At 38.8% G+C, this 25,171-nt stretch overlaps 2 protein-coding genes across 2 annotated transcripts in view; one reads left to right on the top strand and one right to left on the bottom strand.

Annotated features, from left to right (window-relative positions):
• LOC102494070 (alcohol dehydrogenase 6) overlaps positions 1 to 5,285 on the bottom strand; it is an 18,664-nt gene extending 13,379 nt beyond the window's left edge. The window contains exons 1-3 of the mRNA XM_027773314.1: positions 5,085 to 5,285; positions 3,104 to 3,205; positions 947 to 1,110 (exon numbers count right to left, since the gene is read on the bottom strand). Coding sequence (XP_027629115.1) covers positions 947 to 1,110; positions 3,104 to 3,205; positions 5,085 to 5,102 — 284 coding nt within the window. The 5' untranslated portion in view covers positions 5,103 to 5,285. The remainder of the gene's footprint in view (positions 1 to 946; positions 1,111 to 3,103; positions 3,206 to 5,084) is intronic.
• CUNH4orf17 (chromosome unknown C4orf17 homolog) overlaps positions 1 to 25,171 on the top strand; it is a 254,168-nt gene that overhangs the window by 22,161 nt on the left and 206,836 nt on the right. The gene's annotated exons all lie outside the window — the stretch shown is intronic.

The following is a 25,171-nucleotide window of genomic DNA, read 5'->3' as shown; positions in this document are numbered from 1 at the left end:
TCCTGAGACAGCAAAACATTTCTTATTAAAATGTTACTTTTAAAAAAAGGAATTATTTACTTAATTTCATTTATCATCATCATCATCATCATCATCATCATCATTAGTATTATTAACTTGTGACAGGGCTTGTGTGCACACCAGAAAGAGACAGAGTAAGACAGGGAGAGACAGAGAGAGAGAGAGAGAGAGAGAGGAAGCTAGTCACCAGATCTAGAAATTGAACCACAGTTGACTATGAGGGAATTAATTCAGCACCTTACCCACTGATGTCTCCTTCTGGCCCCAAGATGTTACTTTTTTTTTTAATTTTTATTTTTTTTAAAGAAAAGAGATAGCTGTCTCTCAGGATTTCAACGGCAAGAAAATAGCATAAATGAGAATTATTTCAGCATGGAACTATGCTTAATACTATGAAGAATATAAAATAGTTATTAAAAGAAGAAATGTCTTCAGCATATGTGTCCAGCTATGTGCTCAGAGGCTGAATCTTGAGCTGGTCACAAATTTGCCTCTGTGTAAGTTTCTTTGGGACCACCATGCGATTTGATCGTCAGTGTAACTTATAAATAATTATCCATCTTTTTCTAAGAAATGGGCGATATTGGGGGACATATGCTAGTACAGAGGTAAAATGCAATGCTCTGCAAGGCTGACCTACATGGGAAGGTTCCCAGTTCCAGTCTGGAAACCTCCCTGAGTACTCGAGGCATGCATGTGTCCATGATCCAGGGCTAGCTGAAGGATAGAGGTAGATCACAGGGTCAGGACCTACTTGGGGATGCCCTCACTCTGTATTTCTTTCGTTTTCTCTGATTCATAGAAGAAATTAACTTCTAAAAAAAATAAAGAAATGGGCAAATGTCACCATTTATTTCACTTTTCGTTAACATATTTAAAGGATGTGCTTTATTAATATGTGGGTTCCGAGTTGTTGCTATTTTACAACCCCCAGTGCCCATTCATACCTGTTTTCACTGAGCTCACTCCTTCTCCCACACTCTCGACTATACCAGCCCCTTCGTGACCCATAATGATGGGATAATGTAGGCGAATGTTTTCACTCTTCAACATTTTCATCTCTGTACCACAGAGTCCTGTGGCCATGATCTGTACGGAAGGCAAAGAGTACTACAGTTTCCTCTGTCTCAGATGAAGGTGTTTTAGAATTGTTAGCATTCTAAGCCTTTCTGCTAGTTTGATATATTCTATTAATATAGTACACTCATTTCTTATCAGTGTGAATTCTCACTAAGGGTCAATAACAATCTATTTAAAGCAATGGAGTGCTTTTCATTAGCTAATTTCTGAATCAAGATGATTCAGGATATACTGGGGAGAGTAGAATGGGGTCTGACGAGAAGTCATAGAACCACACAGTGAAGGTCTCACTTGCTCCTTCATTGAGCTTGTGGGTAGGAGTGTGGAAGGAAAAAATGATCAAGATAAAGGAATTGGAAAGGAAGGAATTGAGAAGGAACAGGGATAATGTTTTCTATTATAATTAAAGCTTTAATTTATTTCACAAGTAGGCGTTATAGTAGTGTTATTAGTGCAAGTCATAACCCCACTGTATTGTAAATTAGCCAGACAGTGTAAAACAAAGGCACTCTAGAGCAGTGATTAAGAGTTCAAGGCTAAAATCCCAGCTTTTCCTCTTCTCAGCTGTGTGATGTGGGGGTAACCTATCTTTTGTAAGTCTCGGTTTCCTCTCTCTAAAATGGATGTGATGTCTGCATGCACGCATGCATGCACACATTGCATACACTCTCTCTCTCTCTTGCCTGCACCTACTCACCTCTTAGCCAAGAAATGAAATCTATTGAAATTTGTGCTTATAAAACAAGGATTAATGGAAGAATACCATAAAATTCCTTACAGCCCAGCCGTCAGAAGTGTACTCAGACCTCATTGATCTAGAACTTCATTACACAGCTCATCTTTTTATCTCTTTACTTTGATTCGACAGAGGATTAGCTTGCATTCTCTTGCTATTCTCTGCTATCCTCTGCAAACAGGCTTTCTCCATATTAATCATAATCACGTGGTTAAAAGTGGCTGCCAGTCACAAGTCCACTCAGGTCTCCAGTATCCACTGTCACCTACTGTGCTATAGTCTCTATATTTTGGGTCAAATTTACCAATGGGAGAATCAGATTCATAGTTTGTAAGATAATGGTCGGATGTATTTGAGTGAGTGTCCAAACCTGGTTGCATAATTTGTAACCCTGTGGGTGGGGAGTAGAGGGTAATAGCAAGATAACCCCTGCTTACTCGATAGGTGTAGACCACAGAAAGCTCTCTCAGAGTGGGCACAGGCTACACAGGTCAGGTACTTCAGAAAATTGTTGTCTCTTGGTAATCCATTAAGAAACAGTACTTCATCATTATAATGAAAAGAATAAAGAACCTTGAGCTAGAAGTCAACCCAACTATCTTTTGCCCGGTGGAAGTATATTAGATCATTTGGGGGAGATTTAAAATTCTGTATCCAGGCTGTGCCCTAGCCAATTAAATCACAGTTGTAGAATCTCTAGGGTTGGGACCCCAATTAGCAGCATTTTTCAAAGCCTCTAGGTGATTCTAATATGTAACCAAGATTGAGAAAAATAGCTGAAATCTAAATCCTTACTTCTACTCTGCTTAGGTGTGAGTCACTGATCCTCAGTGGACTTCAGTGTTCCTATCTGTAATCAATGTTTCCAGTTTCTTTTGAATCCTTGAATTTCCAGGGTTCAGGTTTGATTTATCTGTAACCAAACAATTTTCCCATATGACATATTTTAAGATAACTTATGTACCATAAAAATGTTTAATTATAGATGAAAATGATTCGTGGGTACAGGAGAAACTTCTTTTAATTAATAACTAGGAATATAGTTATTAATTAACTATAAATAAGTGTATGTGTTATCCTTTGAGTATTTAGCCATACCTCCCTAACCTTTTTTTCCTGCATAAATTTAAAGACAGATGGAAATGTTTAATGAAAAAGAAATACAATGTAGTTTTATTTCCCAGTGGATCTTTTTGAAAAGATTGTATAACTTACCATGAACAGCTCTGGGTTTTGATATTCAAATATGGATTTTTGTTTTTTTACCTTTATTCGGACTTCTTTTGCCTTTGGTGGGGCCATTTCTACCTCTTCAATAGAAAATGGATCACCAGGATTCCAAACTATGGCTGCTCTGCATCTGATAACCTGTAAAATAAAATGTGAGAGTAAAAAGGGAAGCTCTTTAGGCTTGGGAGTTGAAGGATTCCTCTATTAGTAATTATTAGAAGGTTTAGACCAAGTCTTCTTTAGTCACACCAAAAGAAAAAGAAAGTGCACACACACACACACACACACACACACACACGTATATGTTGAAGGTAGCTTCTCCAATCTCCATAAATTTTTTTTTTGAATTTTCAGTCTCTGTATTCTAATTACTTTTTGTAAATACAACTCTATTTACAAAGTGCAACACAACAAAGAAGTTCATTGTCATACTTATGATATTACCATGAGTGAAGTTGCCCAGTGGCTGTTTAAGGGTAAGGATGTCATTACTGTGTGGGAATTATTTGTGATCTCAGTTATGTGAAAGAATCAGGTTAGGAGTTGTGGAACAAGAAATTGAGACCATCTGGTGGTGGCAATCATCAAACGAGGGCAATTGGGGACCAGCAGATGGCGTAATGGTTACGTCGTTGTACTCTTACGTAGTTGACCATGGTTTGAGTCCCAGACCTGGAGGACTGAAACACACCCGGTGCATGTGCTTGCATGCCCAAAGTCCCGAGAGTAGAATGGAGGAGAAGGGATTACAGCATGGCCAAACCCCTGGGAGTGATTTCTTTCTTTCTGTCTGTCTGTCTCTCTGTCTTTCCAGTGAGCTTACATGCCCTATAGCAAAACATCTTTCTTAAAAACAAATGAACAAAGAAACAAAAATGATAGCAATTGGCAGATTGAGATGGAGAAGTTGGTGGTAAGGTAGTTCTTAGAGGTTCTGAGCCCACAGCTGTTTCACTATAAATTCTCTTCCTGTGTGATCTATTTGCAGACTCAACACTGTCTTTATGTAGTTGACTTTCACAATCTATATGTACGGGACAAATGTCTCCTACATTTTAGAATCACGTATTCATCTTCTCTTTCAAACTCAACATGTTAAAACACGAACACATTATTATGTCTTTCTCTCATCTCCACTCTCCCCATTCCAGTGGACACAACTCAAAATCTACTTTTCCCTCAACTTTCTGTCTTTCACCTAGTGGCCATGCAATCTGTTCATTCACCCAAGATAGAAACCTGGGTAGTAGCCTTAATTTTTCCTTTTCCCTCAACTCCCACAATCTAAATTCTCCTGAAATCTGTCTTCTCTTCATTCTTGCTAGTACTGCCTGGCCCAGACTCCGCCTTTCATCTAGACTTTAAAAGGGGCTTTCTCTTTTATCCTAGCTCAGTTTCATCACCTTCATATCCACCCTCTATATTGATGCCATTCAAAATTTAATTCCAGTAATGCTAATTTCCTATCTAAAAATGATGTTACTATCAAATTGCTTAACAAGGTCCATTGACATGATTTTCTCCCTGACGGTCTCTCCAACCTTATTTCCTATCACTTTCTGCTTCATTCTCTTCACCTCCTCATGTCATTTCATATACTTGCATACCCTTTCCTCCTTTACCTGGTGAATTCTTCTCTGTTTCATTTTCCTTCAGGTATCTATTCCTCTGGGAAGCCAAGCTAGGTTAGGAGCTCTTTCTTGAGGCACCATCTTTTATCTTGTTTTTACTAGCCTTGTACATTCTTTTATAATAACTCTGTCTCTCTAGGAGATCCTGGAAGGAGGGGATATATCTGTGACTCTAGAAAGTCTGACAGAGAACTTGAACGTTACTTATTGAAGGAATGAAAAATCTGAGGAAAAGCAAAGCAGATAAAGGGAATAAAAGAGAAAGGAAAGGAGGAAGAGAAATGCTAAAATTAAGATAGTCTCCCACCTCCCAGAGGTGGACTGCATAGAGATAAGTACACAAGTTGACACAGATGACACAACACAGAGGAGACAACTGTACCTACTTTGCCTGTGGTGCTCATGGTGACTGTTTTTGTGTTCTTGCCAAAGATGAATGTGTTGCACGTATTAAGAAAAGGAGATTCTGGTCGTAGGTGTTACTGTCGGAAGTTAAAGAGTACATAGGTCTTGGGTCCTGATTGGGTAATTACTAAACTAGATTCTCTTATGTTTTCTGCAAGCGCAGATTCCCCTGCTGCTTGAGAGAAATTTCTAAATGTAATCTAAGCTTAGTTTGGAAAGAGTACAAAAGGTGAAATTGTGCAAACAGTTCTTTTCTTTCCCTGTTAATCAAGGAAATAAAGTGTTCACTTTTTTTTAGATGTTTGCTATAGGGCATGTGCGCTCACGGAAGAGATAGACAGAGAGAGAGAGAGATAGGTCATGGGTCCTGACTGAGTAATTATTAAACTAGATGCTCTTATGTTTTCTGCAAACTCAGACTCTCCAGTTGCTTGAGGGAGGTTTCTAAATGTAATCTGAAATAAGCTTACTCAGTAAGAGTACAAAAGATAAAATTGTGCAAACAGTTTTTTTTTCTGTTAATCAAGAAAATAAATACTTTTAGTATTTACCTTTTTTTTAATTTAATTTAATTTAATTTATTTATTTTTTTGCTAATAGGCAAGACAGAGACAGAAAGATAGAAGGCAAGAACTCATCCCCTGGGGGTGGGGGAGATGGCCATGCCTCAATTCCTTCTCCATTTTCCTCTCTGGGATCCTAGGCATGCATACACATGTGCCCAGCGTGAGTTTTAAGCTGTTGGGTTCAGGTTCCCCAGTTGACTATGTGGAAGTCCAGCCACAACTACTATACCACCTGCTGGCTACACTATCTACTTTTAAATTTCTAAATTTAAAATCTCTAACTGTATAAATTTTTTTCTTTTTTTCAAATATCAATGACGACCGTCTTTGTCTCTAAAGTTGAGTAATTCTTTCGGTTTCCTGAACATATGTCCCCATTTTGAGGGATTAGGATTGTACTAGACAGTATTCTCTGGTAGATTAACAAGAGTTTCTCACCCTTGTTATGTAGAGAAAGTGAAGCCAGGTTGCATAAGGAGCCTAACAACTATTGTGGGATTTGGAAGTGAAGAAATATCTGTATATGGACTAAGAGACTCTTTACCAAGACCCAAGCATTTTGGTGAAGAAATGAGACAGAAAACAAAACAAAACAAAAAATTTCCAATGAAAGTTAACATCAGTGGGCAGGCTTTAGCTAGAAGGAAAGAGAATGAATAAGTGCATTTTGTGTGTCAAATGGTATGATAGTATGATTTTTCTTCTTTAGCCTATTGATATAGTAGATTATATTGATTAATTTTCAAATGTTGAACCAGGTTTTGTTTGTGTGTGTATGTGCGTGTGTGTGTGTGTGTGTGTGTAATCTTTAGGATTTTCTATATATAATTTCATATCTCCTACAAACAGAAGCAATTGGAATGCCCTCTTCAAATATGGATACTCTTTATTTCTTTTTCTAGTCTGATTTCTCTGGTTAGCATTTCTAGTTCTACAATGAATAAGAGTGGTAAAAGTGGAGCTTCTTGTCTTGTTCTAGTTTTTAGAGCAAAGGAATATGTATTCTGGGGCCAGCAGATGGCATGGGGTGGTTAAGGGTGCTGGACTCCCATATGGCCAACTACAGTTTGAGTCCCAGACCTGGTGGTTTCCTTTCTCACTTTCCCTCTCTCCCTCTCTCACTCTATCTCTGGTCAAATTAAAATAAATAATAAAATAATTATTAAAAAAAGGATATATATTCTGTGGTTGTTGGATAGAATGTTCTGTAAAAATCAGTTAGGTCCACTTGGTCCAATGTGCCTTAGGGTGTGTGCACTCACTGAAGAGAGAGAGAGACAGAGACAGTTAGGAAGTGAGAAATCACCCTCCAGGATGGCCACACTGTAATCCCTTCTCCTCCATTCTCCTCCCGGGATCTTGGACATGCATGCATGTGGCACCCAGCAGGAGTTTCAAGCTACTGGTTCCAGAACTCAAACCACAGTTGACCATGTGGGAGTTCAGTGACATAACCACTACATCATCTGCTGACCCCAGTAATAATCGTTTTATATATTTAGGTGCTACCACGCTGGGTATGAACATATTCACAGTTTATGTCTTATTGCTGAATTGATTCCTTTATCATTACATAATGGCCTTTTAAATTTCTTTTTACAGTTTTTGAATCGAAGTCTGTTTTATCTGATATTGATATTGGTATTCCTGTTGGTTTTTGGCTTCAATTGCATGGAATGCATTTTTCCATCTCTCCATTTTTAGTTCATTTGTATCTTTACAGATGAAGTGAGTTTCTTGTTGGCAACAGATAATTGTGTGTGTGTTTAATTAATTCAGTCAGTTTGTATCTTTCACATGGGGAGTTTAAATTTTTTATAATTATTATTATAATAGGTAGGCACCCACCCAGATCCCATTAACTGATTATCAGGAGTAATACACATGCAGGGATTGTTGTCCCCATTTGTATAAATTGGAGGGGGCTGAGGTTTAGAGAGGTTAAATATTTGGATTAATCATATTTTTTATTTTCTAATTTTATAATGGTTGGACATCTTGGGACCTTAGGGACCTGAGAAAGGGCCGTTCCTCCCAAGATTAGCAATGTTTTTTTAAAAGAATTATTCACCTAACTTTATCATTATTGTTAATTCCAATTTATATACAAGTACTCACAGTGAAAGACAAAGCAAGCAAACCAAGCCATAGGTCCAGAACCTGAACCTTAGACATAGCAAACAACTTGCCTGGGAGAGTGGCTTAGATATGCGAACAACAGTCTGGAGTTCATGCCCTTTAGTTTACCTTCATCTATCTGGCCTCGGGTCAGGGATACTATCTGTACATTGCCCCAGGTCCAGCTATAAAAACCACCCCAATAGCCTAGAACACGCTGCCATTATTCAAACTGTGTAACCCTAACCTGGCTTAGCTTGCCTACCTTGAGTCCTGCCTGTTCCTTCTGTGGAAACCAGAATAAAGACTGGCTCCTGGTGCCCACCTCATTCCTCCTGCCTGGTGTTTCCCTGTGTGGCCCCACATGGTATGGGAGTCTGTCCTCTTGAGAACTGTAGCTAATAAGCTCTTCTTTCGAAGCGGTTGTCTGTATGTCTGTTATATTACCATACCTGGTTAAAACAAATCTTGGCTATATTTTAAAACACTTATGTGTATCTAGGGACCAGCAGTTAGCATAATGGCTGTCATACTTGATCATAGTTGACCGCGGTTCGCGTCCCGGACCCAGTGGCTTAAAACTCACTCCAGGCGCGTGTGTGTGCGTGCCCAAGATCCTGAGAGGAGAGTGGAGGAGAAGGGATTGTGGTGTGGCCATCCCCCTGGGGGAAGGGGGATTTCTCACTTTCTGTCTGTCTCTCTCTGTCTATCTGGTGAGCGCATGCGCCCTATAGCAAAAACCTCTCCAAAAAAGACAAAAACAAAACAACACACACACACACACACACACACAAACACACTTATGTGTGTCTAGAAAGTGACAAAGTTGGGCCTGTAACTCAGGTCTTAGTATTCCTAGCAGAGTTTTTTTTTTTTCCCCCAATAAATTATATATAAAGAACATTGTATTCTTTATAAATGTCACTTAAATTTTTATTTAAGTTTATTTTAAAATGTCAAGATGGAATGTTTTTTTTTTTTTTTAAAGGTTGAGCTCTTTTGAAAAAAGACATCTGGTCAGACTGGCCCCATAGCATAGTGGTTAATGGAGCTAGATCCCACAGGAACAACTGCAGTTTGAAATCCCAGCCCTAGTAGCTTGGAAAGGTTTTGTGCACTCACCAGAGAAAGAGAGAAGGAAGGAAAGTGAGAATGCCCCAAAGTTTGTGCATGCCCAAAAGCCCAAAAGCAGGAAAGAAGGAAAAGCGATTGTGACATAACCATGCCTCATTGTGGGTGTTTTCTCCCTCTCTTTCTTTTTCTGCCTTTGGGCAGCACAAGTGCCTGCTGGAAAAGGAAGAAAAAAACCAAAAACAAAACAGCTGGTATTATCAGAGCCCTGGCTACAGATATTTTATATTTCTTAATAGGACTATTTGCACTTAAATATTTGGGTATCATGTAACTTGTATGAAGGATTTTGAATAATTTAGGGCCTTGTCAACATGGAAGAGAATGCAAGGAGAAGACCATCACAGATCTTCCCATTCATAGTGAGAATCTTATTAAGGGTGATGTCCCTTAGAGCAGGTACATACAGTGAAAAGGAAGCGGACACGGCAGGTACGTGAGGAGTGTTAGAGAATGTGAGTAAATTCTTCCAATGAAACCAAGAATGGCTAGCAATAGGAAGAACGACAGTGTGAGTTCAGTTTAGTCATCCTTTTTACCACCCATATTACTTCTGAAATGGTTTAATTTTTTGTTTTTTTTTTGGAGAGGTTTTTGCCATAGGGCACGTGCGCTCGCCAGACAGACAGAGACAGAAAGACAGAAAGCAAAATCACCCCCTAGGGGGGATGGCCACGCTGCAATCCCTTCTCCTCCATTCTCCTCTTGGGAGCTTGGGCACATGCACATGCACCCGGCGTGAGTTTTAAGCCACCGGGTCCGGGACTTCAACTGCGGTCGACTACATCGGAGTCCAGTGACATAGCCATTACACTAACTTCTGGTTCCATGAAATGTTTTAATTTTTTAAAGAATTATTTATGTAACTTTATTTATCATCATCATTATTATTTTTTAATGTTCTACAGGGCTTGTGTGCTCATGAGAAAGAGAAAGAGAGAAAAAGAAAGTCAGAAAGTAAGCCAACAGGTCCAGGACTCAAAACTGATTGACTATGTGGGAGTCCAGTGTCTTAATCACCATGCCATGTGCTAGCCCCTGAAATTGTTTAATGTTTAAATTGTATTTTTATTCAAGTTGAAAAATTGAGACATCTGGTTTCTGGAAGAAGAAACTTTCATAATGGAAAAGTGGTCAATGGAAAAATTTCCTCTAGTATATAACAACTAAGTACTAAACCAATTTTTTAAAACAATTATTTTATTTAACTTTATGTAAAAAGTGGGTGCACATGACCTGTAGCCAAAAAGTAGAAAACAAAACAAAATGAAAAAAAAAAACAAAACAAAACACTCCATTCTGTGGTTCCTTTCAATTAATCTATTTTATCTGCACATTCTAGCTAAAGTCAAAGAACAGGATAATCTCAGCTGTGCTATAAGATAGCCAATAGTCATATGAGCTTATTCAAACTAATTAAAATGAAATATAATTAAAAACTCAGTTTTTCAGCCACATCTCAAGCATTTAAAAGCCACATGTGGCTAGTGGCTTCTGTGTCAGACAACATTGCTAAAGAACATTTTCATCATTATAAAAAGTTTTCTTGGGCAGTTTTTGTCTAGAGAAATATTGAGTGTGGGTGTAGCAAGAGAGAAATTTGGACGTGATTTTTGGAAAAGAGAGATTCAAATAACACACCACATTAGAGTTGTCTGTTTTGTTCTTAAACAGTAATCAGGATGCTTGCTAAGGTGAGAATTGAGGGTCTATGTAGTGAGATTTTCTTCTGATCTTATCTTATTCTGGGGAGTGGCCCACAGTCATACAATGGCTATCCAGGAATGAAGGAATGTCTGGGTGCCAATGAGTGAGTACTGGAAAATGTGGCAGACTGGAAGAGACTTCCCAAATAATGCCACTTTACTTTGATACATATGAGTCTTGAACGTTTATCTTACAACAACACAAAATAATTACTACCAACTAATTTTAATTTGTAAATCTACACATGAAAAAAAACCCAGTTAGATTCTAGACGGAGTAAAATGTGACACTCTGCGAGGATGACCCATGGGGGAAGGTTCTGAGCTCAGGTCTGGAGACCTGCCTGAGGATGCCAGGCCTGTGCGTGCCCATGATCCAGGACCAGGTGAAGGCTGGAGGTGGATTGTGGCATCCAGACCCTGCTGGAGGTGCTGTCTCTCTCTCTCTCTCTCTCTCTCTCTGTGTTTCTTGCTCATTGAAGAAATAAATAAACAAGTAAATTTGTTCTAGACAAAGATATAAGGAAATGATATTTCTGACCTTTGGTTAGGTATGATTGCTTAATTAGAACACTAAAGACATTAATCATTAGGAAAAAGATATGTAAATTGAACTACAGTAAAATTATGAAAAAATTTAAATAAATATATAGCATTAAGAAAGTGAAAAGGCCAGCAACAGACTGGAAGAAAATATCTACAATAGTTGCAGTCAACTGAGGGGTCATATCCAGAATATATCTATTAAACAACTACAAAAAAACAAGTAAAAGATGGAAAACCCATTAGAAAACATGGGCAAGAGACTTTCTCATCTACTGCACATCAAAAGAATATCTAAATGGCCAAACAGCATATGAAACATGCTCACATTCATTAGTCATCAATTTAAATCATTATAAGATACCACCATACCCCCATAGAGCTAAAATAAAATAACTGAATTATCAAATGTTGAATGTGGAGAAACTATACTTATCTTGGACTTCTGGTGGGAATATTATTTTATGCATTATTTATCAACTAAGTATCAAGTTCTCCTGAGTATTTTGGGCACTGGATCTTCGTAGCACAAAGTCCTACCTGCCATGATAAGGTGAGAAGAGTGAGAAGAAACATACTATTTTGTGGCCACATGCTATTTGTGCTAATAAAGAAAGGAACTGTTCCTTTTTAAAACATTTTAATTGGTACAGAGTACTATTACCACTTTTTTTTTAGTTAGTTTAGGCTATACCTTACCTGTTAGAAAAGTTTTGAGTTTTATTACTGTTTAGTTAGTGAAGAAAAGGATACTATCTACCTAACATGAATAAAGTGAAAAGGCTATCAAGTCCCTTTAATGCTGCTAAGACTCAATGACATGCAGAAAGTTCTAGCTTAACATTCTTGGCAAAAATTATTTTTAGATCTGACTGTATTAGGGAGTGTTATTTTCTACCAAAGGGCGCTCAAAATGATTTATCCATTGCCACTGACCATGAAAGAGAAAAACTGTTTCAAAGAGAAGAGAAACAGCGCTGAGGGGAGAGAGTATAAATAATGATTTACCCCCGGTTAGAGGAGTCAGCAGGCAGTCATGCTTCAGTAGTGTTTTGACTAAACATACCTTTCTGTAGGTCACAAATGAAAACTAATCCATTCCTAAAATGCTATCCTTTGACAAATGGAAATTCAAGGCCTGAAAACTTCCTATGATTAATAATAAATGTTTAGAAGCAAGGTATGACATTCCGGTGTACATTGTGCTGCTATTTATTGCTATTTATTTATTTTGCTATAGAGTGCATGGACTCCTGAGGAAGGGGCGGGGGGAGAAGAGAGAGAGAGAGCACGCAAGCGAGTGAGCACACTCCCTGGGGGGATGGCCATACTGCAATCCCTTCTCTTCCATTCTCCTCTCAGGATTTTGGCCATGCACACACATGGGCCAGGTGCATTTTCAAGCCAGCACGTTAGGACTCATACCACACAGTCAACCATATGGAATCCAGCTGCCTTAACCATTATGCAACCGCTGGTCTGTACTGGTTATTACAGGACAGAATATAGTGAAGGTCTCTGAAGCCTGAAAAAGGAATCCTGGCTGGGACAGTCTATATTTTTAGACTTAATATTAATAGTTCTACCAGTTTTCTTGAAATACGTTTTACATTGTGCATATTTTTCACTCCGCTGTGTGATACACCTTCCTGTATCTTGTTCCCTTTTTTTTTTTTAAAGAGTTTTTTACTATAGGGCGTGTGCACTTGCCAGAAAGACAGAGAGATACAGAGAGATAGAAAGGGAGAAATCACCCCCCAGGGGGGATGGCCACACCTCAGTCCCTTCTCCTCAGTTCTCCTCTTGGGATCTTGGGCACACATGCACACGCACCCGGCGTGAGTTTAAGCCACCGGGTCCGGGACTCGAACCGTGGTTGACTACATGGGAGTCCAGCGACATAGCCATTATGCCAACTGCTGGTCCCACTTGTTCCCCTTTTTGACAGGCATTCTTTTTTTTTTTTTTTTTTTGAGAGGTTTTTGCTATAAAGTGCATGCACTTGCCAGATAGGCAGAGACAGACAGAGTCACAGAAAGTGAGAAATCACCCCCCAGGGGGGATGGCCATGCCGCAATCCCTTCTCCTCCATTCTCCTTTCGGGATCTTGGGCACGCATGCACACGCGCCCAGCGTGTTTAAGCCACCAGGTCCGGGACTCGAACCGTGGTTGACTACATGGGAGTCCAGCGACATAGCCATTATGCTAACTGCTGGTCCCTTGAATTGCATTCTTATGTCCCAGTTCTACCATTTTAAATTATGTTTTGGTAACTATTTCTCAGAGGACCTCAAATGATATATTTCTTAAGATTTTCAAAACAAAGTTGAGGCATTTAGAGAGTCAGCAAACAATATTCTCAACATTTTCTAGCTCAGAGTATTTAAAAAGTTTTCTGGGTTCAGCCTAAAGGCAACTTGTAGGTTATAAGTGGGTTTATGTTGATTATTTTTCTAGGCTTTGATAACAGAATCAATGTTTTTCACATTCTTTAAAAGAAAAAAGGAACATTAACACAGGTAAAAAAATGAGAACTATCAGGACCAGCAGTTAGCGTAATGGCTATGTTGCTGGACTCCCATGTCGTCAACCGCGGTCGAGTCCCGGACCCGGTGGCTCAAAATCACGCCGGGCCAGTGGGAGCGCGCTCAAACTCACGCCGGGCACGTGTGCGCGCGTGCCCAAGATCCCAAGAGGAGAATGGAGGAGAAGGGATTGCGGCGTGGTCATCCCCCCTGGGGAGTGATTTCTTGCTTTCCATCTCTCTGTCTCTGTCTGTCTGGTGAGCGCACGCGCCCTATAGCAAAAACTTCTCTAGAAAAAAAGAAAAATGAGAACTATAAAAAATTTAATGTATTACATTATTATTTGGCACAAAGTCATTAATGAGAGATGAAAGAGACATTCTATTTTTTTTTTTTTTTGAGAGAGATTTTTGCTATAGGGTGCATGTGCTCACTGGAGAAATAGACAAATAGAAAGCAAGAAATCACCCCCCAGGGAGGATGGCCATGCCACAATCCCTTCTCCTCCATTCTCCTCTCAGGTTTTGGGCATGCATGCTCACATGCCCATCATGAGTTTTAAGCCACCAGGTCCCAGGACTCAATTATGGTCGACTATGTGGGAGTCCAGCAACATACCCATTACACCATCTGCTGGTCTGAAGACATTCTATTTTTAATACTTGTAATAGAGTCTTATTCCACTTTGGTTTTGCTGTTTTTAAGTCTCTACCCATTCCTTTTCTCTTCATGCTCACATTTGATCAAATTTATAAAGAAATCTTGCACGCTCTCCACTTTAGTGCTGGTGGAAATTTCAAACTGCATGCCCTAGACTGCACTCACCTGACACATACTCTTCAACCATAATTAAGGCCAAATCTTTCCACTTCTGGACCAACTTGAGGGCATGCTCCAATTGCTCCAAAAAGCCTCTATGTTTGTAATAAATTTTTTCTTTTCTTTCTTTTTAAAAAGGTTTTTGCCATAGGGTGTGTGTGCTTGCCATGAGAGAGATAATGAGAAGGAAGGTGAGAAACCACCCCCCAGGGGAGATGGCCACACCGCAGTTCCTTGTCCTTCATTCTCCTTTTGGGATTTTGGGCAAGCATTCACACATGCTCAGTGTGATTTTTGAGCTGCCAGGTCTAGAACTTGAACTATGGTTGGCCATATGCGAGTCCAGCACCTTAACCACTATGCCACCTGCTGGCCCCCATAATAATTTTTTTATCCCCCCAAGTACATGTGTGGCATCATCAGTCCCCATCTGAACCAATTTGGGGTGAGAGGTCCATCCCATCTCTACAGTGGGTAATAACAACAGCAGGTGCTACAAGAGCTGTTTTGGTGTGATCATCACCACCAGGGGGCTGTCCTTGCTTGGCTGCCGGGGAGCTTGCACTGTGAGCTGTTGCTGCCTGGCTGACATCCAGGTTGAGCTGTGTGACTGCCTGCTGGTTAGCTTGGCTTTTGAGTCTCTCTTACAGATGTAACAGGTCTGTCAGAAGTTTTGATGCCTTGTATGTGGGGGCACAGGTATGGAATTGGGGCCCTCCCTCAAGTCTGTCCAGTTTGTGTGTCTTGGTCCAGACCTCTCTGTGCATTTCAGGCTCAGGCATGTATTTGGATTGCAGCATGAACCATGACTGATGCTAGGAGCAGGGAATGGCTCTTATTCTGTGACTATTGGTTGTATGGGTCACCCACACATTGCATCTATTTTCTAGAGAAACCTGGGAAAAGAGTGATACTTTGTTAATCCACAGGCCCATAGGGTACTAGTTCATGTGGAAGAACAGTTACTGATGCCGAGGTCCATGTTCCTAAAAGCATCGCTATGTTCCCACAGGTTGCTCTGTTGCTCCTGTTACCAAGACCTCTGTCCCAACAAGAACACTGGCTTTCAGGGCTATGGGGGAAATGATCATGGCACAGCCAAGAGGTTAATTCAAATCATTGTAAACCAGGGATCTTTCAGCTTATAGAGCAGTCATGGTTACTGGGGAGGGCGTTAGCCCTGAGGCTACCGATCTGAGACTCTGGAGAAGAAATTTATGAAGAGTATATAGAACCCCCTCCCCTGAGTATATCCAGTCATTACAAAAAAAAGAAAAAGAAAAAGAAAAAAACACCTATAATTCATTTGGAATTCCAAAATTCACTAAAAACTTTACATAACAGAAAAATAAAAAGGGTACCAAATAGCTTTTGTGCCTCTATAATGTAGGTTTTAAATTAATTTTAAAATCTGCTGAGATGCACCAATTGGAAAATTTTATGTATTTAATTAATACTAGGGTTCAAATTGTAGTTGTATATGGGATCCCATTGAGTTTAAAAAGATATTCTATATATGGGGAGTCCACTAAATTAAAATACTATTTGAATTACCTGTACTCTCAGGGGAGTTAACTTAAATTAGGTATTCCTCGCCTTAATTGTCAGAACTAATGCCTTGCATAAATTACACCGTGTTATAGCACCCTTGTCCTAAAATATCCCATCATGGGTATGGACACTATGATTCAAGGAGTGTAATGAATTGGAATTAAATCAAGTTCTGGCACTTACAATCATCTTGACAAAATAAACCCCTGACCTGTAGTTAAAATAGTCCGTGTGGTACCAGGTAGGCTAAAACAGCACCTTCAAGGATTGGAGTTCATTGTACATTATTAGCCCCACTGTTTCTCTATTGAATAGCTCAATTGGACCTATTCTTTTTTTTAGAGAGATTTTTGCTATAGGGCATGTGTACTCGCTGGAGAGACAGAGAGATAGACTGAGGAGGTCTATTAGTAGTCAAGTCAGACAAAAGTGTGGATAACCTGGGGGTCTACTACTTGTGATTGGGCTTAACTCCAGGTAAGAGTTAGTTAATGTCAAAATTGAATTAAACTGTAGAATACCCAGTTGGTGTCTGTAGGAAATTAGCAAATTGCTCAGTGTGGAAAGCCCATACGTTTAGTTTCAGAAGTATTTTGAGCAGAGATACAGTTTTATTTTATGGTCATATTCATTAAGGCCCATATACCCAGTATTATTGAAATTAATCACTACATCCAATCAGAGACTATTGGAAAATATTTCAGTATTATAGATTTGGCCAGTATGTTCTTCTGTTCAGTACTTATTTCAACAGCCTCTTAGTTGCAGTTTACCTTCACCTTGGAAAGGATACAATGCCCCTTTTTCTAGCTACCCAGGGATCTTCAGCTGCACTGTGATTACACACAGTATTTGCTGGCAAGTTCTTAACTGCATCCAAATTTCCCCCAGGAACATAAATTTGACGTTACATTGATGACATATTCTTTTGGGGTTTATTTAAGACACTTAAACATTTTTATTAATTGACAAGTAAAAATTATACATATTTATGATACATAGTATCAATCAAAACATTAAGTTGGGGGCAGCAGGTGGCATGGTGGTTAGGGCACTGGATGCTCCACATGGCCAACCATGGTTTGAGTCCCAGACCTGGTGACTTGCTTTCTCTCTCTCTCTCTCTCTCTCTGTCTCTCTTTGGTGAGTAAACATGTCCTAAAGCAATTTGGGAAACAAATTAAATAAATAATTCTTTTTAAAAAACCATTATGTCGTACATCATAATATGTGGATTAGTTAAATCAGGCCATTTGACATATGCAATACCTCATACTTTTTTCCCTTTGGTAGTGAGAACACTTAAAATCTCTCTTGGCAATTTCAATTATGCAATATATTGTTATTAGCTATTGTATTAGTTGGTTCTGTGTCACTATAACATGACAGATTGGGTCATTTATAGAGTCTTGTTTCTTACAGTTCTGGAGGCTGAGAAGTCCAAGGCTAAGGGGCCTGCATCTGTTGAGGGCCTTCTTGCTATGTCATCTTGTGGTAGAAAGTGGAAGGAAAAGAAATTTTGCATGCACACCATAGAGAGAGAGAGAAAATCAGAGCGAGACATAGAGAGAGGGAGAGAGGGGAAGAGAGAGTGAGAATGATAAGGAACAAGGGGCTGCATCACTTTTTGTTTTTAAAGAGAGATTTTTATATAGGGCATGTGTGCTTGCTGGAGAGACAGAGACAAAGACAGAAAGTGAGGAACCCCTCCCCCAAGAGATGGCCACATTGCAAATCCGTTCTCCTCCATTCTTTTCTTGAGATTTTGGGCATGCATGCACACGAGCCTGCCATGAGTTTTAAGCCACTGGGTCTGGGACTCAAACCACGGTCAATTACATGGGAGTCCAGTGATGTATCTAACCATTACACCACCTGCTGGTCCCTGCATCACTTTTATAACCAACTCAGTCTGGTGATAACAAATGCACTCTTAGGGTAATGGCGTTAATCCATTCTTGAGGACAGAGCTCTCACCTCTTAAAGATCGCACTTCTCAACACTGTTGCATTGGAGATTAAGTTTCTAACATGTGAGATTTGGAGAACACAGTCAAACCATAACATTTTGTCCCTGGCCCCTAAATTATATCCTTCTCACATACAAAATACCATTCCATCGCAATAACCCCAAAGTCTTAACTTGATCCAACATCAACTTGAAAGTTCAAAGTCCAGAGTCTTATCTAAATCAGATAGGGAAGAAACTGAAGACATAATTCATCTTGGGGCAAATTTCCTTCCAGTTGGGAGCCTGTGAAATCAAAACAAGTTACATGCTTCTAAAAAATACAATGGTGGGTCAGAAATAGGATAGACATTCTAATTCCACAAGAAAGAATAGACAAGAAAGGGACAACTTACTCCAGGAGTCCAAAACCCAACAGGGTGAACAACATTACGTCTTAAAACTGGAGCGTAATCTCCTCTGACTCCATGAAATATATCCTGGACACACTGGGGCAGGAGCAGGATCCTGAAGCCTGGGCAACCAGGCCCCTGTGGTTTTGCTGGGCTCAGTTCACTTGACGGCTCTCCCAGGTTGCAGCTGCATGTTGGTAGCTTTATAGTTCTGTCTTGGGGGCTGTTCCACTCCTGTGGTTTCACTAGGTATTGCGCTGATGGGGACTCTCTGTGATGGCTCTGCCTTTGTAACAAGTTTCTGCCTGGGGTACCAGGCTGTCTGATCTGTCTTTTGAAACCTAAACAGAAGTCTCTGTGGTCCCAGCTCATGCATTCTGTGTATTTGTAATCTTTTCTCCTCCATTCTCTTCATAGGGTTTTGGGCCTGCACACACATGTGCTCGGTGTGAGTTTTAAGCCACTGGGTCTGGGACTTGAACTGTGGTTCACTATGTGGGAGTCCAGTGACATAACCATTACACCATCATCTCCTGGTCCCAGTGAAATTTATTCCTAAGTTTTTTTTTTTAATTTTTAATTTTTATAGCTGTTGTAAACAGGATTGAATTCTGATTTTTTGGGGGAATAGTTTGTTTTTTAGTGTGTAGAAATTATATATGATATGATATGTAGTTTTGTAAATGGATCTTATATTCTGTAACTTTACTGAATTTATTATTTCTAACAGTTTTTGTTTGTTTTTGGTGAAGACCTTAAGATGTTATAATCATGTTATTTGTAAACAGAGACAATTTAACTTTCTCCTTTCTAACTTGGATACCTTATATTTCTTTGTCTTGCTTAATTGCCCTGGCAGCACTGTGAGTACTACATTGAATGGTGACAAATGTAGTATCCTTGTCTCATTTCTCATCATAGGGAAACGCTTTTGACTTTGCATTATTGATTCTGACGTTAGCTATTGGCTTGTCCTACAGGGTGCTTATTATGTTATGGTGAATTCGATCAACACCTAGTTTGTTTGGAGCTTTTATCATGAAGAAATGTTCAGTTTTGTCAAACGCCTTTCCGCTTCTTTTGAAATAATCATTTAGGTTTTTTCTTTCAATCTGTTAATGTAACATATCATGTCTATTGATTTGCGTATGTTGAGCCATTCTGGCCTCTTGGGTAAATCTCACTTGATCATAGTAAATCATTCTTTTCGGATATGGTTAGCTAGTATTTTGTTGAGAACTTTTGCGTTTATGTTCATTAGAGACATGGGCCTGCAGTTTTCTTTTTTTGTAGTGTCCTTGTCTGGCTTTTGAAGCACAGTAATGCTGGCCTTACAAGATATGTTCGGAAGTATCCCCTTCTTTTCAATGTTTTTGGAAGGGTTTGAGAGGATTTAGTATTATTTTTTTAAATGTTTGGTAGAATTCACCACTGAAGTCATCAGGTCATTGGCTTTTCTTTGATGGGAGACTTTTAATTACTAATTCAATGTCCTTGCACTTTGTTAGTCTATTCAGATTTTCTGTTTTTTTCTTGACTTGGTTTTGGTACATTACATGTGTCTAGGAATTTATCCATTTTGTATAAGTTATCATATTTTTTTGGTGTATAATTATTCCTACTAGTCTCTTAATGATCTTTGGTATTTCTGCTATATCAGTTGTAATGTCTCCTTTTTCTTTTCTGATTTTATTTATTGAGTCTTTTTTCTTTTTTTACTAGCTAAATGGTTGTAGATTTTATCTTTTCAAAAAAATAAACTGTTAGTTTTATTGATCTTTTCTATTGTGTTTCTACTCTCTGTTTTATTATTTCTGCTCTAATAATTATATCCTTTCTCCAATTAACTTGGCACTTAGTTTGCTCTTTGTTCTTTTTTCCCCCTAGTTTTTTGAGGTATAACATTAAGTGTTTAGTTGGAATCATTTTTCTTTTCTGATGTAGGTATTTATTGCTACAAAATTCTCTTAAAATTTTGTTTGTGCTATCTCTCATAAGTTTATGTTGTAGTTCCATGTTTGCCTATGAGACACTCACTAAAGGTATATAAATTTTCACTATACGGCTCACAAAAAGATGGCACATTGTCCTACAAGATATATAAGGCTTCACCACCTCAATAATATTTTTGAACATTATTTGGTCAGTCAAGGGCTGCTCCATCCCTGGGACTGTCAAAAATCAGTTATTGATTCTCTCAGCACCCACAGTCTTAAAATAAACCTGGCATGGTTTGGGCCTTTTTGTGTTTTAAAGGTGACATATTTATTATTTACAAGTTTTGTTTAAGCCAATTTCTGCTCTTACTTGCAAAGGAAATACTTCCATTTTGATTGGGACACCCTACAAAAAGCTCTAGAATTGTCAAATTTCAATACAGAAGGCACTTTTCCTAGTGACTACCAGATATTCATGGTAGAGGTTTTAGCAAATCCCTCCATACTTCCTGGATTTCCACAATGGCCATAAGTGATTCATTTCCCTTATTAGCCTCAGGCTGTAGACCATATAGAATATCATAGTGGCTTATTTAATAATTACCTCCCGGGCCCCACACTATGTGCCATTAGAAGGATAATTCTAGTCTCATAGAAGGATAATTCTAGCCTCATTCTTTTTTTGGAGAGGTTTTTTTTTGCTATAGGGCACGTGCACTCGCCAGACAGACAGAGAGAGACAGAGAGACAGAAAGTGAGAAATCACCCCCCAGGGGGGATGGCCACACCGCAGTCCCTTCTCCTCCATTCTCCTCTTGGGATCTTGGCCATGCACGCACGTGCGCCCAGTGTGAGTTTAAGCTATCGGGTCTGGGACTCGAACTGCGGTAGACTACATGGGAGTCCAGCGACATAGCTAACTGCTGGTCCCATAATTGGGTTGTTTTGAGACAGAGGTTATTACAGGCCTGGAGCCTATGACCTTTTATACCCAGCTGTGTATTATGTCAAGTATCATAGAAGCACAGCACCCCATAAACTCAACATGGTCTTGTCTTCTTGCTAAAATGAAAATAGTACCTATAAGGCAGAGTCAAGCCTGGATTCTATGGTATACCTGAAAAAGGGGGTGACCTTTTGAGTCTTTAGTCTCTTATCAGATGTCATAGTGCTAGAAGACGACACCCTTCTACCCTTTGGCTAATTGGAGAGCCCCTTGGGATCAGTTTAGTAGAGGCAAAGCGAGTTTGTACATTTTGCAGCTGGTAGCACCACCATCACACATGTAGAGCTCACTGGAGAATTGCTGTGTTTCATCTCTCAGTCTGTATGTCCCTAGTGAAGGATGAGATTTAAGTGTTAACCAAACTGGCTGAACTTCAGTCATATTAATAATAGATGTCCTGGCAACAGTCCACTCCATTGCACATTTTTATAGATTTTTGTACCAATGGCAGCAACAATTTCTTATCTAAATATTCTTACTCCGTTTGGGATAAAGAACTGTGAGACCTTTTCTTTTTCTTTTTAGTTTGCTATTGGGTACATCCATTTGCTGGAGAGAGAAAGAGAAATAGAGAGTGAGAAAGCATCTGCCCCTACCCCCCAGGGCAATGGGCATGCATGCATAGGTACCTGGCTCATTTTTTAAGTCACTGGCTCTGGGACTCCAACCATGCAGTTGGCAGTGTGTGGAATCTAGCCACTTAACACCTTAACCATGTTACTGGGAGGCCCAAGCTCTGAGAATTTCTGCCTCACACATACTGAAAAATATAAATCAAGGTTACAAATGGATCTATGTATACTGGAACCATAATACAAGGCCTCACTGAAACACTTCTTATTCCTTTCAGAGGTATAGACATTATTGATGGTGACCAGTCATTCATTTCACTTCTCAAAATATATAATACTAGATTCTTAAACCATGTATTCAATAGGTATTTTACCTCCCTTACCAGACCCAGGCTACAGACCAGATATATCAATAACTCCATAATGATTTAAGTTCAAATTTAATTAAATCATATTTGGCATATTTAAGTCATCAAACATTAGAAGTGAACTTAATAAATATCTGACTCCATTTTTGAAGTTTGGCTACCAAAAGCTTTTAACTCCTCATCCCATACTCCTGTATCTTCCCTTATTTCCTCACACATGTCCAAGCTTATAAATAAAGTTCAAACTTTCTTCTTTGATGTTGGTGAGAAGTTCAAATAACACGAGCCCTGGCCCATGGAACTCTTACCCTAGTTCCACTCCTTAACTGCAATAAAAGCCAAAGCCAGTCACTTTAATTTGCTCTCTAAAATAATTTTTTGTACTTGCTTGAGAACTTGCTGTACTTTTGCCAGAAGGCCTCATTATGAGAGTATTAAATTTTTTCATAGTTGCTTGTGTGTATGCACATGTGTCATAAATTTGTTTAATGTAGTTGCCGCCTCAACATTTGTCATTAGGCCTGACAAGTTATTTGAAACGCAGCCATCCCCTGTCATCTTTGGCTTTGTTAAATTTCTCTCCCCTGTGTGGTTTGGGTTATGGTCCACTTGTTCCTCATCCCACTGACCCCAAACCTGACACACCCCATGACTGCTAACCATTACAAAACCTAATGATCAACACCAGTTGTGTAAATAAGTTCCTGTTCACACATCTTTTCTTTAAACATATTGTACATTATGATGCCATTATTTCTATATTTATTTTAAACTTTTTTAAGAAGTTATTTCATATGAGAGAATAAATCTGGTCTCTTTTATTTCATATTGACTAGAAGTGATTTCTTTTTTGGATTTCTCACTGTTAGTATATAGAAATGCTACTGTTTTTATATATTGATTTTGTGTCTCACAATTTTACTAAATTTGTTTATTAGTTCTAACAGTGTGTGTGTGTGTCTGTGTGTGTGTGCACACGTGCATGCAATCTTTAAGGCTTACTATCCCTAGAATAATGCCTTCTGCAAGTAAATTTTACTTCATCCTTTCCAATTTGAATGAGTTTTATCATTTTTTTTTTCTAATTGCTCTGTCTAGAACTTTTAGTATTTTGTTGACTAGAAGTCACAAAGCTGTGTAGCCTTTTCTTGTTTCTGATCTTGAAGGAAAATCTTTCAGTTTTTCACCACTGAGTATGCTGACTATCAGCTTTTCATGTATGGTATTTTCAGTTTCTGTGATAAAAAAAAAGTTTATGTGATTTCCTTCTATTCCTAGTTTGTTCAGTGTTTTTAATCGTGAAAGAATGTTAAATTTTATCAAATGCTTTTTCTATACCTACAAAGGTGATCATGTGATTTTTGTCTTTCATTCTGTTTTATGATTCATGCAGTGTATCACATATATTTTGTGTATGTGAACTCGTTCTGGCATCCCAGGAATAAATCCCACTTACTAATGGCGTTTAATGGCAGTTAGAAAAACATGATACTTTTAATGTATTGTTAAATTGAATTTGCTAGTATTTTGCTTATGCACTTTTTTGAAGCGTTCACCTGGCAAAGTTTCTCCTCATTGGTGTTAGTACCAACAAACCTGGAAATGTCTATAAAGCACTCAGCATAGTGTGTGAATCTCTGTGAAAGGCAAGAAAAAACTCCTATCTAAAAGCAGTTTGTTCCGGGCCTTTCTGTGTGTTTCTTGTTCCTTGGTTCCCCAGTTTCTTTCTCTACAAGTGCAGAGGTTCTCCAGCTTGGGAAACTGTCCTTAGGGGCTGGCTCTTTCCACTCTAAAAGTCTAAAGAAGGTCCAAGTCTGCTCCTGGCATTTTTTTCTCTCTCTGTGTGTGTTTTTAAAGAATATATTTGATTATCATTCTGTTATCTTTTCTTTCCCATGATTTTTGTTTGCTTCCTTAGTTTTGATACTTTATTTAAAATTGTTATCATTTCATAATCCCTACCAGTTTTACTTGTCTTTCTTGTCTTCAAAGTGTCTCTCACTTCCTGTTCATTTTCATTTTAATTTCTTAGTTTAAAGTATTCTCTGCCTTATCTTTTCCTCTCTTTAAATTCAACATAATTTTATTCTTTACAATTCTAGAGTTCTCTGTCTTATTTCTACACTTACACACATGATCTCTAAAAAGTCATCCAAAACATTGCCTTTATCTTTTCCCCATTTCACAGTGTGAAACATTGATACTCAAGGAGGGAAGAGGAGGGTGACAGAGATAGCCTGACATGATCGTATTTAAAACATGCACCTTTCGTTGTTGTCATTATTTTCTTTGACACTTGGACTTTGCCTCATTATGTCAATTAGGCCATTTTGGGCTCAAATCTCAGGAAGGGATATTGCAATTGAAACAGAGTGGCAAAAGAATTTTCTTCTAGGCTTTTGTGTTTTAAAAGCTGAAGGATTAGCACTACTAGATGGCATAGTGGTTATGGTGCTGGACTCCCATGTGGTTGACCATGGTTCAAGTCCCAGACCTGGTGCTTGAACACATGCTGGGCGTGTGTACATGCATGCCCAATATCCCAAGAGGAGAATGGAGGACAAAGGAAGGCGGTATGGTCATAATCCTTGGGGGTAATGTCTTGCTTTCTGTCTCTGTTTCTCTCTGTCTCTCCAGCAAGCACACATGCTCTATAGCAAAATAAAATCTCTCTCTCTCTCAAAAAAAAAAAAAGGAAAGAAAAAAGGAGAGATGAAGGATTAAGGAGAACGGAGATTTTAAAAAGTATGAAAAAAAAGCAGGGTAAGAAAATCAAAGTTTTCCTCCCTTTTTTTCCCTAATCTCTCAACCCAACCCCAAATGAAGAAATGATTATGCTAGTTTGGTGAAGAACAAAGATTTGAA

Source organism: Tupaia chinensis, unplaced genomic scaffold (assembly GCF_000334495.1).
Source record: "Tupaia chinensis unplaced genomic scaffold, TupChi_1.0 Scaffold000340_1, whole genome shotgun sequence".
Taxonomy (NCBI): Eukaryota; Metazoa; Chordata; class Mammalia; order Scandentia; family Tupaiidae; genus Tupaia; species Tupaia belangeri.
This window is presented reverse-complemented; position numbering and strand designations above follow the sequence as displayed.